General features: G+C 43.6%; 1 protein-coding gene across 1 annotated transcript in view; it reads right to left on the bottom strand.

Annotated features, from left to right (window-relative positions):
- The window catches only part of pdzd8 (PDZ domain containing 8), a 149,393-nt gene that overhangs the window by 17,216 nt on the left and 118,710 nt on the right, over window positions 1–13,467 (bottom strand). Inside the window, exon 4 of the mRNA XM_078413438.1 lies at window positions 323–485. Coding sequence (XP_078269564.1) covers window positions 323–485 — 163 coding nt within the window. The remainder of the gene's footprint in view (window positions 1–322; window positions 486–13,467) is intronic.

Below are 13,467 nucleotides of genomic sequence, written 5' to 3'. Positions count from 1 at the left end.
ATGTTGGCGATGTAGTGCAAGTTTGACATTCAATTTGCTATTTTTACCTATGTGGAGATATTAATTTGCTGGTAGACACAAAATGCTGGAGTAACTCAGCGGGTCAGGCAGCATCTCGGGGGAGAAGGAATGGGTGACGTTTCTTCAGACTTCTCTCCGTCCCAAAACGTCATCCATTCCTTCTCTCCTGAGATGCTGCCTGACCCGCTGAGTTACTCCAGCAATTTGTGTCTACCTTCGATTTAAACCAGCATCTGCAGGTTTTTTTTCCTATTAATTTGCTGGTGTTTACTATAAAAATTAAAAAAGCATAGATTCTCACCTCCGATTGCAATGAGTCGATCTCCCTTTTGGAGGTCAGCAGCTGCGGCCGGTGAGTTTGGGGTCACAGTTTCCACGGTAACATGCACTGCATCCCCATCGTTGCCCTGGATTTGGCGGAAAACCAGTCCTACGCTTTGTGAATTTCCTTTAATTAGCTCTACCTAATTAAAAGAAAAATAATAATTTTACTCAAAACAAGATAACTAAATTTCTGAATATAACCTGCAAATTTAGCAATGATTTGCCTAGATGCAACTAAGACATAAAGCTGTTTAGAAAACAGTGATGATTTAGAAAGCTATGCAAGTTCAAAATTTTGGAGAAAAAGAGGTACAAAACCAGGAGCAATCATATTAAATTTGAAGTCATGAAAGTTTCTTTAGAATGGAATAAAGTGATTGCTGTTTTTCTGTATTCATTTAATTACCATGAATTTTTTAAATATGTTGCAATTCAATTAAGTCATTTTCAATGAGGAATCACATTGAGTGTAAGGCAGGTCAATGCTTGAAAATTGTGCAAAAGTGTAATATTGAAAATATCCTTCCCTGAAAAAAAATGAGATTATAGTTATGGACTTTGACAGCTCTGAACCTGCACTCATTGGAGTTTAGGAAGGATGAATGGAAATCTCATTGAAACCTACCGAATAATGAAAGGATGTGGAGAGGATGTTTCTACTAGTGGGAGAGTCTAGGACCAGAGGGCGCAACCTCAGAAGAAAAGGACGTACTTTTAGAATGGTGATGATGTGGAAGTTCTTTAGCCAGCAGGTAGTGAATCTGTGGAATTCACTGCCACAGACAGTGGTGGAGGCAGTGCCATTGGGTATTTTTAAAGCGGAGGTTGATAGGCTCTTGATTAGTTAGGTTGTCAAAGGAAATGGAGAGAACACGGGAATGTGCAGTTGAGAGGTAAAAATAGATCAGTCATGATTGAATGGCAGAGCAGATTTGATGGGCCAAATAGCCTAATTTTGCCCTGATGTCTTATGAATTTATAAATGTTGCAAAACATTAATAAGCTGCACCTTAATTATCAAATACTTTTTGTACAATATCCCCAGTGTGCCACTGATAGTGTGAACTGTTTAAATGAGACAAATGCAAGTGGATTAATTTTTTTTTAAACCAATCCAGTTAGATACCAATAAAGTATGGGAGTTGCATCATTATTCAGTTGTGCGAAATGTCAAAATAACATCCACTTGCAAGACTCCTAATATAACTTGCAATAATTAACACATGGATAAACTTTGCAAATATTTTTCTTTAAGAATGCACCCGAACCAATCAATTGGTGGAAATCTTATAGATATATACACTTCCAGCAACATTGAGGAACTTTGTCAAAAAAGTGAAACTAATTGATCAAACGTCCACAGCCAAATAAGTTGCCTGGGATTAATATTCGCCAGTCCAATGACTAGTAATGGGGAAGATCAAATCCCTGATGAATCTTTTTTTTTTAAACAGGAAAACTGGAGCTGGAGTAGGCCACTCGGCCCCTCAAGCCTGCCCTACCATTCAATATGATCATGGCTATTTTATACTGGCCTCAATTCCAGTTTCCAATTACCCTCAATTCCTCAATCTTTCAAACATGAGTACTTCCCGAGAAATCATTCTCCTTAGAATTTCCCATCATAGAACTATCAAGTCATGGGCCTTACAAATTCTAGTCAAGTTACTTAATGCCACATGTCACATGGAATATTACAAACTTGAAAACGAATATAAGATTGTAACTCTCAATCTTTTTAAGAATTTGAATCAGAGTTTAACATTAACTATATTGTGTAAGTAACAATGGCCCCCAAAAACTGCATTCATTTTGAAATATTCTACAGCATCGAAATGGGGAAATTTTGGCCCAATAGTCAAGAAACAATCTTTCCCACTATTTGTTTTGGAAACGTTTTTTGCAGTCCCATTAACAACCAGCTAGACTTGTAAGAGACAGAAAGCTTTTTACTGTTTTTGCCCTTAATTTCTTCACCAACATAATCCAAAGGTCAAGAAAATGTTACCGGCAAATTGCCAAAATAGCTAGTGGCAACATGAGCAATCATTTTCTTCCACTGAAGAAAAAGCTTTCAGGATTAGATTACTGGGGAATTGAAACCAACCAATATAGTTAAACAGAAAGGTATAATTAGCTTTAAGTTATTAGTATTCTTTAGGAGATGTTAGTGATGTGGCACAATTAATTGAGAGCTACAATACATTCCCTTTAACAAATACAAGGGATCCCTCAGCACATCAGAACAGATATTACTCCAATGTGAGTTTTTAAACCAGGCTCAGCACTCAATGTTGAAAATAATGAATTTTATTCTGACCAGCAAAACAAAAACTTCTTACGGCTCTATGTTTATAAATCTGGTAGCTGTAAATCAGAACTTCAGAAGAATGTATAACTAGAAATATGTTTTAAATTAATTTTAGGAGGAATTCTGTGTAAAGGTGTCACTTTTAAAAATAGCAATACCAATAGCAATTGAAATAATTTTCCACTACTGGCCACTGAATCAGATAAATCTTACTTTTTGTTAAGATAATGTCTTATAAAGGATTAAACATTTTTGAAGGAATTCTGTGTTCAGCAATATGAGCATGGCTTAATGCTGTGGTGTCGTTTGTTTTCTATTTTTCAGTATCAATGTCAGATTAGTTAATTGCAATGTATCCTCCACCCCAATAATATGGTAATCTACATTGGAGGTAAATAAATCCCTTGAAAAAAGTAGGTGGGAGACAATGTAACACATTTGGATGACATAAAAGGTACATTTCTTAGATTACTGGTGTCTGTCATTCTCTCTTCCCTTTCAATCCCTTCTAAAGGGAACTAAGATACTGTCAGATGAGGTATGGGTTTGGTATTAATTATGATTAATTAATACCAAATTCAGGGATGGAGCAAGCTGGAGAGGGCCGTGGCGATAGGAGTAATTTTGATCTCGGGGGAGGGATCTGGAGCCAGCGAGCTTCATCCGGATCTGCCTTGAGAAGAAGGAGAATCTGCCTCAAGGGAAAGAGTGAGGGGGATCTGCCTCAAGGGAAGGAGAGAGGTGAACCTGCCTCGGGGGAGAGAGGGAGAGAGGGGAACCTCCTCGGGGGAGAGAGGGGAACCTCCTTGGGGGAGGGAGGGGGTACTGCCTCAGGACAGGGATCTAGGGAGAGGGATCTGAGTGGAGGACCTGGATCTGGGTGAGGGACCTGGGGAATAGAAGAGCCGAAGAATGAAAGCCTGGATTGCCTCCCTCGTTCTACCCCCTTCATGAAAATGACGGAGACTATATCCTGGTGCAAACCTCTTGGCACTTTTCCCAGAAAAAGAGATCTGCAAGGACATTTGAACGCATGGTTCCAAGACATGTTTCAGTTGAGGTGCACGAGGCACTAATGAATCACTTATTCAGATTCTGAGGAAAACATCTTCTATTTAAAAAAAAGGTTAAACAGCTTTGCCAAATTGCTGAAACTACACAAAGAAAAAAATAATTTCTTTGATCAAACATAACTAAACCAAGAACACATCTCTAAAAATAACCAAATAAAGTTAATCATTCAGATGATAAAAATCCTTAACTTTTTAATAAAAATGCTGTGGTCGTTGGACTTATTTTGTTTGTAACGGGAGACTCTGAAGTTATCTAACTTTTCAAGATTACAAATGCAATTTTCAAAGGCCAACGTGATGCCCAAAGGCACAGACACAAAGAACAGGGACACAGGTTAAAAATGAGTAATTTAGAAATAGAAAGGAAATCAAGCACTACATGCTCAAGAGAGTTAGATTTAGCTCTTAGGACTAAAGGAATCAAAAGATATGGGGAAAAAGCAGGAACTGGGTACTGATTTTAGATGATCAGCCATGATCATTTTGAATGGCAGTGCTGGCTCGAAGGCCCGAATGGCCTATTCGTGAACCTATTTTTCTATGTTTCTACATCACGAGAAAGAGAGAGCTTTGGGATAAACCGGTTCAAGCAACATTCTGAATGTTTGCTGGAAAATGATGGGAGTAAAAGATGTAATATAAGGTGATAAGTTGCAGCTGATCTGCAATATGAAAAATAAATGTTTATCAAGAACTAAAAGCCAGAGCATACTGCTGAAACTCTCATACTGAATGGGAAATGTGCATTAGAACAAATGTTTCCAGAGATCTGCAAACATTCGGGGTGGCATGGTGGTGCAGGGGTAGAGTTGCTGCCTTACAGCGCCAGAGACCCCGGTTTGTTCCTGACCACAAACGCTATCTGTTTGGATTGTTCGTTCTCCCTGTGACCGTGTGGGTTTTTCCTGGGTGCTCCGGTTTCCTCCCACACTCCAAAGATTTACAGGTTAACTTTGTTTTGGTAAAAATTGTAAATTGTCCCTAGTGTGTAGGATTGTGTTAGTATATGTTGACAGAGAAAGGCACAGAGAGAGAGAGAGGCACAGGGAGAGAGAGAGGCACAGGGAGAGAGAGAGGCACAGGGAGAGAGAGAGGCACAGGGAGAGAGAGAGAGGCACAGGGAGAGAGAGAGGGGCACAGGGAGAGAGAGAGAGGCACAGAGAGAGAGAGAGAGAGAGACAGGGAGAGAGAGAGAGGCACCGAGAGAGAGAGAGAGAGGCACATGGAGAGAGAGAGGCACAGGGAGAGAGAGAGGCACAGGGAGAGAGAGAGGCACAGAGAGAGAGAGGCACAGGGAGAGAGAGAGAGGCACAGGGAGAGAGAGAGAGGCAGAGAGAGAGAGAGAGAGAGAGAGAGAGAGAGAGAGAGAGAGAGAGAGAGAGAGAGAGAGAGAGAGAGAGAGAGAGAGAGAGAGAGAGAGAGAGAGAGAGAGAGAGAGAGAGAGAGAGAGAGAGAGAGAGAGAGAGAGAGAGAGAGAGAGAGAGAGAGAGAGAGAGAGAGAGAGAGAGAGAGAGAGAGAGAGACAGGGAGAGAGAGAGAGGCACAGAGAGAGAGAGAGAGAGAGAGAGAGGCACAGGGAGATAGAGAGAGAGGGGGAGGCAAAGAGAGAGAGGCAGAGAGGGAGGCAGAGGTGGAGAGAGGGGGAGAGAAAGAGGCAGAGAGAGAGAGGCAGAGAGAGAGGCAGAAAGAGAGAGAGGCAGAGAGAGACAGAGATGCAAAGATAGAGAGAGGCAGAAAGAGAGGCAAAGAGGCAGAGAGAGAGAGAGGCAGAGAGGAAGGCAGAGAGAGAGGCAGAGAGAGAGGAGAGGCAGAGAGTGTGAGAGAAAAGAAAGAGATAGAAAGAGAGAGGAGAGAGACAGAGGCAGAGAGAGAGGCAGAGAGAGAGAGAGAGGGGCAGAGATAGATAGGGAGAGGCAGAGGGAGAGAAAGAGAGGGAGAGGCAGAGAGGGGGAGGCAGAGGCTGAGGGAGAGGGGCGGAGAGAGACAGAGGGGAGAAAGGGACAGGGAGAGAGAGAGAGGGACGGAGAGGGAGAGTGGCAGGGATAGAGAGAGGCTGGGAGAGGGAGAGAGGCAGGGAGAGGGAGGCAGAGAGAGTGAGAGGCAGAGGCAGAGAGAGGGAGAGAGGCAGAGAGAAGCAAAGGCAGTGAGAGGGAAAGGCAGAGGGAGGGATAGGCAAAGGTAGGGAGAGGCAGAGCGAGGGAGAGAGAGAGAGCGGTGCGGGGAGAGGGGCGCGGGGAGAGGGGCAGGGAGAGGGGAGAGAGGTGCGGGGAGGCGAGAGCAGAAGTGGAGAGAGGCGCGGGGAGATGGGGAGAGAGGCGCGGGGAGAGAGGAGAGGGAGAGGGGACGGAACAAGTGTGAGTGTGTCACAAGTGTTTTGTCTACATGTCTGTGATGGGTTATGTTAAATGCACTGGAAAAGGGTTATTCTATTACTTGCCCATGGCTGTGGAAAATAAGGTGGTCTTTAATGCTTTTGCAAGAAAATATATTTTCTTAAAATATATTTTCATAATGACACTGAATAATTAAATGTGTTATTTAACATTGGTTTTGCTGAAGCTGTGTGAAGAATACTTTAAAAATAATCAGCTATTAGGTCTTGACTACCCGTAACAGGAAGAACCACATATCAAAAAATAAGGCATTTCAGCTAGACCTGTCAAAAAAAAATGTTAATTACTAATTGAGAAGCTTTTCTGCAATTGGCGGTAATGATACTGTTTGTCACCATTGTGCCAGATGTCTTGGCCGCAACGAACATGACACTGTCCAAGAACAGCAAATCACATTTTCCATTCTGTTTTCACTAAAACAATCTGATCATTTTGTGCACTTTTTTTCCCTGCGTGTTTTTGGATTCATTCTTTAAATAGGACAAGTCTAATTACTGCAAATGCCAAAATTAATCAGAGCATAAATACAACAAATGTGTAATAGCTCAGCATTTAGAAATTGTGTGGCATGGAGAGAGAGGCAGAGTAGCTGTACTGCTTTTCATCCAATATAATGGCCCCATAACAGAAGCGTCCACATTGCGGGGCTGGAAACTGGAAGTGTCCAAAGCTAATTCTGCTACCACCATCATCTATTGTACAAGAGATGGCTCCCACCGATTGTCGCCTGAAGCTTGTGTCCTTTTCAGGATGGACGATGACAGTGATGTAATGACACGAAAGAAGATCCAATATAATGCTATTGTAAGCAAGTCACTGCATCAGAGAAAGCTTTACTTTCCAGTAGAATTTCCCATGGGGAGCTACTCTCACTGCCTCCCCTTTCCAGCCTCTTCTTCAGACTGAAGAAGGGTCTCGATCTGAAACGTCACCCATTCCTTCTCTCCAGAGATGCTGCCTGACCCGCTGAGTTACTCCAGCATTTTGTGTCTACCTTCGATTTAAACCAGCATCTGTAGTTTTTTTTCCTTCCTATAAATTAATTTCTCTCCTGGTCACATGACACAGAACAGCACATGGAACAGATAATTGGAAAATAAAAATCTAGATCCTTGAAAGCTTAAATACTCTCATTCATCTGCTCCATTTCCAACTTTTCCTTTCCCTTTCTTGATTTAACTGTATTACTTCAGGGGTTAGGTCAGAGTCTTCCTTGAAGAGGCTCAACCCGTCACCTTCCACCTCCACCACCCTCGTCTGTCTGACTGAACCTGATATCAAGTCAAACACCGACGATAGACACAAACTGCTGGAGTAACTCAGTGGGACAGGCAGCATCTCTGGAGAGAAGGAATGGGTGACGTTTCGGGTCGCCCATTCTTCAGACCCAAAACGTCACCCAATCCATGAGTTACTTCAGCGTTTTGTGTCTATCTTCAGTGTAAACCATCATCTATAGTTCCTTCCTACACATCAGGTCAAATAAACCTCTCCTTCAACTTTTTCGGACAAAACAGCTGCTTCAGAGCACATGGACGGTGTGCTAGTTGCACAGTGGAAATGAATTTTCTAAGTGGAGTGCAACTTGCTCACATTAAAATAATATGAGCGTAACCGGGGACAAGAGTGCATCCCATGGAGAACGGATTATCCCATTCAGCTCCTGATCATCAACATTATTGAGTGACATTGCTCAGTTCTGCTGAGATTTACAAAAAAAACTAGAATCGGCTCTGCTGCACAGAAAGCACAGGGAAGATTTAGTAGCGGAACTCAAAATTAGAAAGGATTTAAAAAGATTGGGAGAAACTATTTTCAGTGCTAACGAAATAGGTAACCAGAAAACAAATATTTAATGGAGACACAAGAGGCTGCAGAAGCTGGAATCTTGAGCAATAAAACAAATTGGTGGAGCAGGAAGCATAAGTACAGGGAAATGGACCTATGGTGTTTATGGGTGGACCTTTCTTTAGACTGATGGAGCAGTGCGGAGAAAGCTGGTGGAAAGTGGTGAGGGGAAGCGGTGGGGCAATGACTGGCACGTAATGAGAAAAGAAACAAAGTGCTGGATTAACGTAGCAGGTCAGGCAGCATCCCTGGAGAACATGGATAGGTGAAGTTTCAGGTCAGGTCCATTCTTCAGACTGAAGAAGAGTCCCGACCCAAAACATCACTTATCCATGTTCTTCAGAAATGCTAACAGACCTGCTGAGTTACTCCAGATTTTGTCTTTTAATTTGTAAACCAGCATCTGCAGTTCCTTGTTTCTACTGACAAGTAATAGGTGGATTTGGGTGGAAAGGGGTAATTGGCAATTGAATTAGGTGTGGGAGCAAATAACTAAGATGGGAGATGAAGTGGAGAGGCCAAAAAAATGCAGAGTAAAGAAGTGTCCCAATCCAAAATGTCATCTGTCCATTTTCCTCCACAGATGCTGCCCTGGCCTGTTGTTCATAATAGAAGAATCACAAGAAGATTTTCTTCTTAAGCAGTGATGCATTATGATCAGAAATGCACTGCCTCAAATGGTGACCATTCAATGGTGACATTCAATGTTCAACTCAAAAAGGAGTTGGACATATACTTGAGAAGGAAAACTTTGCAGGAATGTGACTGTATAATGGAACCATGGCATTGTTCTTTCAGGGAGTCAGACGAATACATGCCAGAGGGGGTCAATTGTTTCTTCTCTGGTCCATGACTTTAAGAACTAATCTACATACAAAATAACTACACAAAAACATAGTTAGCTGAATACAAATTCATAGTTTGCTGAAAAAACCAACAGAATTAACATTTATTAATTAAAATTTGATATATTTATTTAAACGAGCAAAATGTGTGTACTAATAAATAGATGTCACATTTTACACCTTGTTGTTTTCTATATTTGGGATATCAATCTTATCAAAAGATATAGACTATAAAACTGTAACTATGGGCAACCAACAGTGTTTTTCTTTAAATGTATGGGGAAATTAATTCACAGAGGATGTTTCAATACTCAGGTGAGCAAGCAGCAGTGCAGAATGAACAGACCTAGCTTTCCAAGTCCAATGCCCTTTCACCCGAACCATCTGATGAAGTATTTCTTGCATCTATTGTTTTTCTCAATTTCAGATTTCCTATTTTGCTTGCCCAAATTCAACTGGAAATAAGGAAAGATTTTTAAAAAATGCACAAACCTTTTTGATTTTAATTTCCTGAAAAAGATATCAAAAGCCCAATAAAAAAACCCCACTACTTCAATAAAGAATAGGCAGCAACCCAACAACCATATCACTCAGCATTACAGATATTGTAGGAGCCGGGAAAGGTGCTCTATTCAAAATATTTTTTTCATGTCACCTTTTTATATGTTCCAGATATTACCAACTGAAACACTCAATTTTTAATTTAATTTTCTAATAACTAAAAGGGCCCGTCCAATTATTAAAAATTCATTGTCAGATGCATATAGCATCGAGATAGGAGGCTGTTCGGTGCATCATTATTCTAGACTGTGCCAACATCCTTTTAAAAGATCAAAATCACACTGATAATTTACAACAAATAAACACTGCAGGAATCAAGTCAGAAGTCAAGTCTGACTTGAAAATAACCAGTGCAAGGGAGGACTGACGCAGTAATCAGAAGGGAGACACAAAACCTATGCAATTTATTTCTCACCACCTCACAGCATGTGGGAGCCAACAGCATACTTCCTGTTGCATAAGCTCCATTGCAAGCATCTTGGTACTCAGCCTGGTATTTTGCCTTGGCCTAAACAGCATTTTCCCTTCACAGCATAAAAAAGTGATGGTACTGACAGGACCATCCCATCATCAGAGAAAAACAATGTATGATTCAGCTACTGGTTCAGCTGTGATATTGTTATGAATGGATAGACATCATGGTCTGAACAGATAGTTTCACTGCTACAAGGAGCATAATTAAAACCAAGACCTTTAGGTATAGAATGCCACTCACGATCCTTTCAGGATGTCCCGAACCCCATTACAGGAAATTTTGAAGAGTGATCTCTGTTGAAATGTACGAAATTAGAAGCGTAGAGCATTTAACCCTCGTGCCATTAAATTCAATGCTTGACAATATTTACCAATAGGTCACTCTTACAGGCTTTGAAAATCCTTTTAAGGAATGGTCATGTACGCACAGATTTTCTCAATATTACAAAGCAGTCGTTTGCACAAAGTAATGTGCAAAATTTATTAAAAAACAGGAACATGGAAGTACTAAAAGGGACTTGATCTCTAAAGGAATGTTAGCTTATGGAAGGGACTAATTCAGTGAATAATTACATTCCCAGCAATGGTTTAATGATTGACTGCTGATGTTCAGTTAATGGAGCAGGTTAAAAGGGCATCGGTTTGAACTGACACGAAGTAGTTTTGGATTCAAACAAATGCACACGGTATTCCGTAATTTGTGTGTGCAGCAATCCAAGCTCATTATACATACAAGTGCAATGGATCATAACGTCTGATTTGAAAATCTTCTAATGACGCATCAGCAAGCAGCTCGTCATGAGGCCTGACGATATCGGAATTCAACCCATGTAATCGCATTCCATTGGTAAAGTTCCTGGCCACTCTTCAAGCTGCCAAAGCAGTGAGATTGAGCTGGCATATCATTTTCCAACTAGAAAGCCAAAGTGTAACCCATTCAGGTTATTCTTGACTAATTAGTTGCTGATGATCAGTCTAAAAGCATAACTCTGCATTTAACACCATTGTGCCAGAACTACTACACTCCAAACACTCCCAGTTGACTGTGCCTGAACCCCTCTATCAGTGGATCATCAACTTCCTGACAGACAGGAAGCAACATGTGAGGCTGGGAAAGCACATCTCGGACCCGCAGACCCTCAGCATAGGAGCACCGCAAGGCTGCGTACTCTCCCCTCTCCTTTACTCTCTCTACACCAACGACTGCACCTCACAGACTCCTCAGTCAAGCTTCTCAAGTTTGCGGATGACACAACCCTGATTGGACTGATCCAGGATGGGGAGGAATCTGCCTACAGAGGGGAAGTGACACAGCTGGCGTCCTGGTGCCATCGCAACAACCTGGAGCTCAATGCTCTTAAGACAGTGGAACTAATTGTAGACTTTCGAAGAGCTCCCCCTCCCCTCCCCCCACTCACCATCACCAACACCACAGTCACATCTGTGGAGTCATTTAAGTTCCTTGGAACCATCATCTCCAGGGACCTTAAATGGGGGGCCACCATTGACTCCACAGTCAAAAAGGCCCAACAGAGGATGTACTTCCTGCAGCAACTGAGGAAACACAATCTGCCACAGGCAATGATGGTCCAATTCTATACTGCTATCATTGTCCGTCCTCACCTTCTCCATCATGGTCTGGTTTCATCAGCGACCAAGCACGACATCCGGAGGCTGCAACGGATCGTTCGCGCAGCTGAGAAGGTTGTTGGCTGCATCCTTCCCCCCATTGACGAACTGTACACTGCAAGGGCCAGGAAGTGAGCGGGCAAGATCATCTCTGACCCCTCTCACCCTGGCCACAAAATCTTTGAAGCACTTCCCTCTGGAAGGCGACACCGGACTGTCAAAGCAGCCACAGCCAGACATAAAAACAGCTTTTTTTACACGAGTAGTAGTTCTACTCAATAACCAAAGTCTGTAGTCTCTTTTTTGCTCTGGTTTATTTTCACCCACATGTTCAGACAGTAATGTTGTATCCTTAGTATAAGAAAATAACTGCAGATGCTGGTACAAATCGATTTATTCACAAAATGCTGGAGTAACTCAGCAGGTCAGGCAGCATCTCGGGAGAGAAGGAATGGGGGACGTTTCGGGTCGAGACCCTTCTTCAGACTGATGTCGGGGGTGGGACAAAGGAAGGATATAGGTGGAGACAGGAAGATAGAGGGAGATCTGGGAAGGAGGGGGTGAAGGGAGGGACAGAGGAGCTATCTGAAGTTGGAGAAGTCGACGTTCATACCACCGGGCCGCAAACTGCCCAGGCGAAATATGAGGTGCTGCTCCTCCAATTTCCGGCGGGCCTCACTATGGCACTGGAGGAGGCCCATGACAGAGAGGCCAGACTGGGAATGGGAGGGGGAGTTAAAGTGCTGGGCCACCGGGAGATCAGTTGCGTTAATGCGGACCGAGCGCAGGTGTTCAGCGAAGCGATCGCCGAGCCTGCGCTTGGTTTCGCCGATATAAATAAGTTGACATCTAGAGCAGCGGATGCAATAGATGAGGTTGGAGGAGGTGCAGGTGAACCTCTGTCTCACCTGGAAAGACTGTTTGGGTCCTTTGATGGAGTTGAGGGGGGAGGTAAAGGGACAGGTGTTGCATCTCGTGCGGTTGCAAGGGAAAGTGCCCGGGGTTAGGGTGGTTTGGGTAGGAAGGGACGAGTGGACCAGGGAGTTGCGGAGGGAACGGTCTCTGCGGAACGCAGAGAGGGGAGGGGATGGGAAGATATGGCCAGTGGTGGGGTCCTGTTGTAGGTGACGGAAATGTTGGTGGATGATATGTTGGATCCGCTGGCTGGTGGGGTGGAAGGTGAGAACGAGGGGGATCCTGTCCTTGTTGCGAGTGGGGGGAGGGGGAGCAAGAGCGGAGCTGCGGGATGTAGAAGAGACCCTAGTGAGAGCCTCATCTATAATGGAGGAGGGGAAGCCCCGTTTTCTGAAAAACGAGGACATCTCGGAAGCCCTAGTCTGAAACACCTCATCCCGGGCGCAGATGCGGCGTAGACGGAGGAATTGGGAGTAGGGGATAGACTTTTTGCAGGGGACCGGGTGGGAAGAAGTGTAGTCCAGATAGCTGTGCAAGTCGGTGTGCTTGTAGTAAATGTCCGTCACTAGTTTTTCTCCTGTGATGGAGATGGTGAGGTCCAGAAACGGGAGGGAGATGTCAGAGATAGTCCAGGTATATTTAAGGGCAGGATGGAAATTGGAGGTGAAGTGTATGAAGTCAGTGAGTTCTGCATGGGTGCAAGAGGTAGCACCAATGCAGTCGTCGATGTAGCGGAGGTAGAGTTCGGGGATGGGGCCAGTGTACGTCTGGAACAGGGATTGTTCGACGTACCCGACAAAGAGGCAGGCGTAGCTAGGGCCCATGCGAGTGCCCATAGCTACGCCTCTGGTTTGGAGGAAGTGGGAGGAGTCAAAGGAGAAGTTGTTGAGGGTAAGAACCAGCTCTGCTAGGCGGAGGAGAGTGTTGGTCGATGGGGATTGGCTGGTTCTACGGTCGAGGAAGAAACGGAGGGCTTCGAGACCATTCTTGTGGGGGATGGAAGTGTAGAGTGACTGGACATCCATGGTGAAAATGAGGGAGTGGGGGCCTGGGAACCGGAAGTTATCCAGGAG

This window comes from Rhinoraja longicauda, chromosome 16, assembly GCF_053455715.1.
Source record: "Rhinoraja longicauda isolate Sanriku21f chromosome 16, sRhiLon1.1, whole genome shotgun sequence".
Classification (NCBI taxonomy): domain Eukaryota; kingdom Metazoa; phylum Chordata; class Chondrichthyes; order Rajiformes; family Arhynchobatidae; genus Rhinoraja; species Rhinoraja longicauda.
Note: the sequence above shows the minus strand (reverse complement) of the source record. Positions and strands in the feature narration are given on the sequence as shown.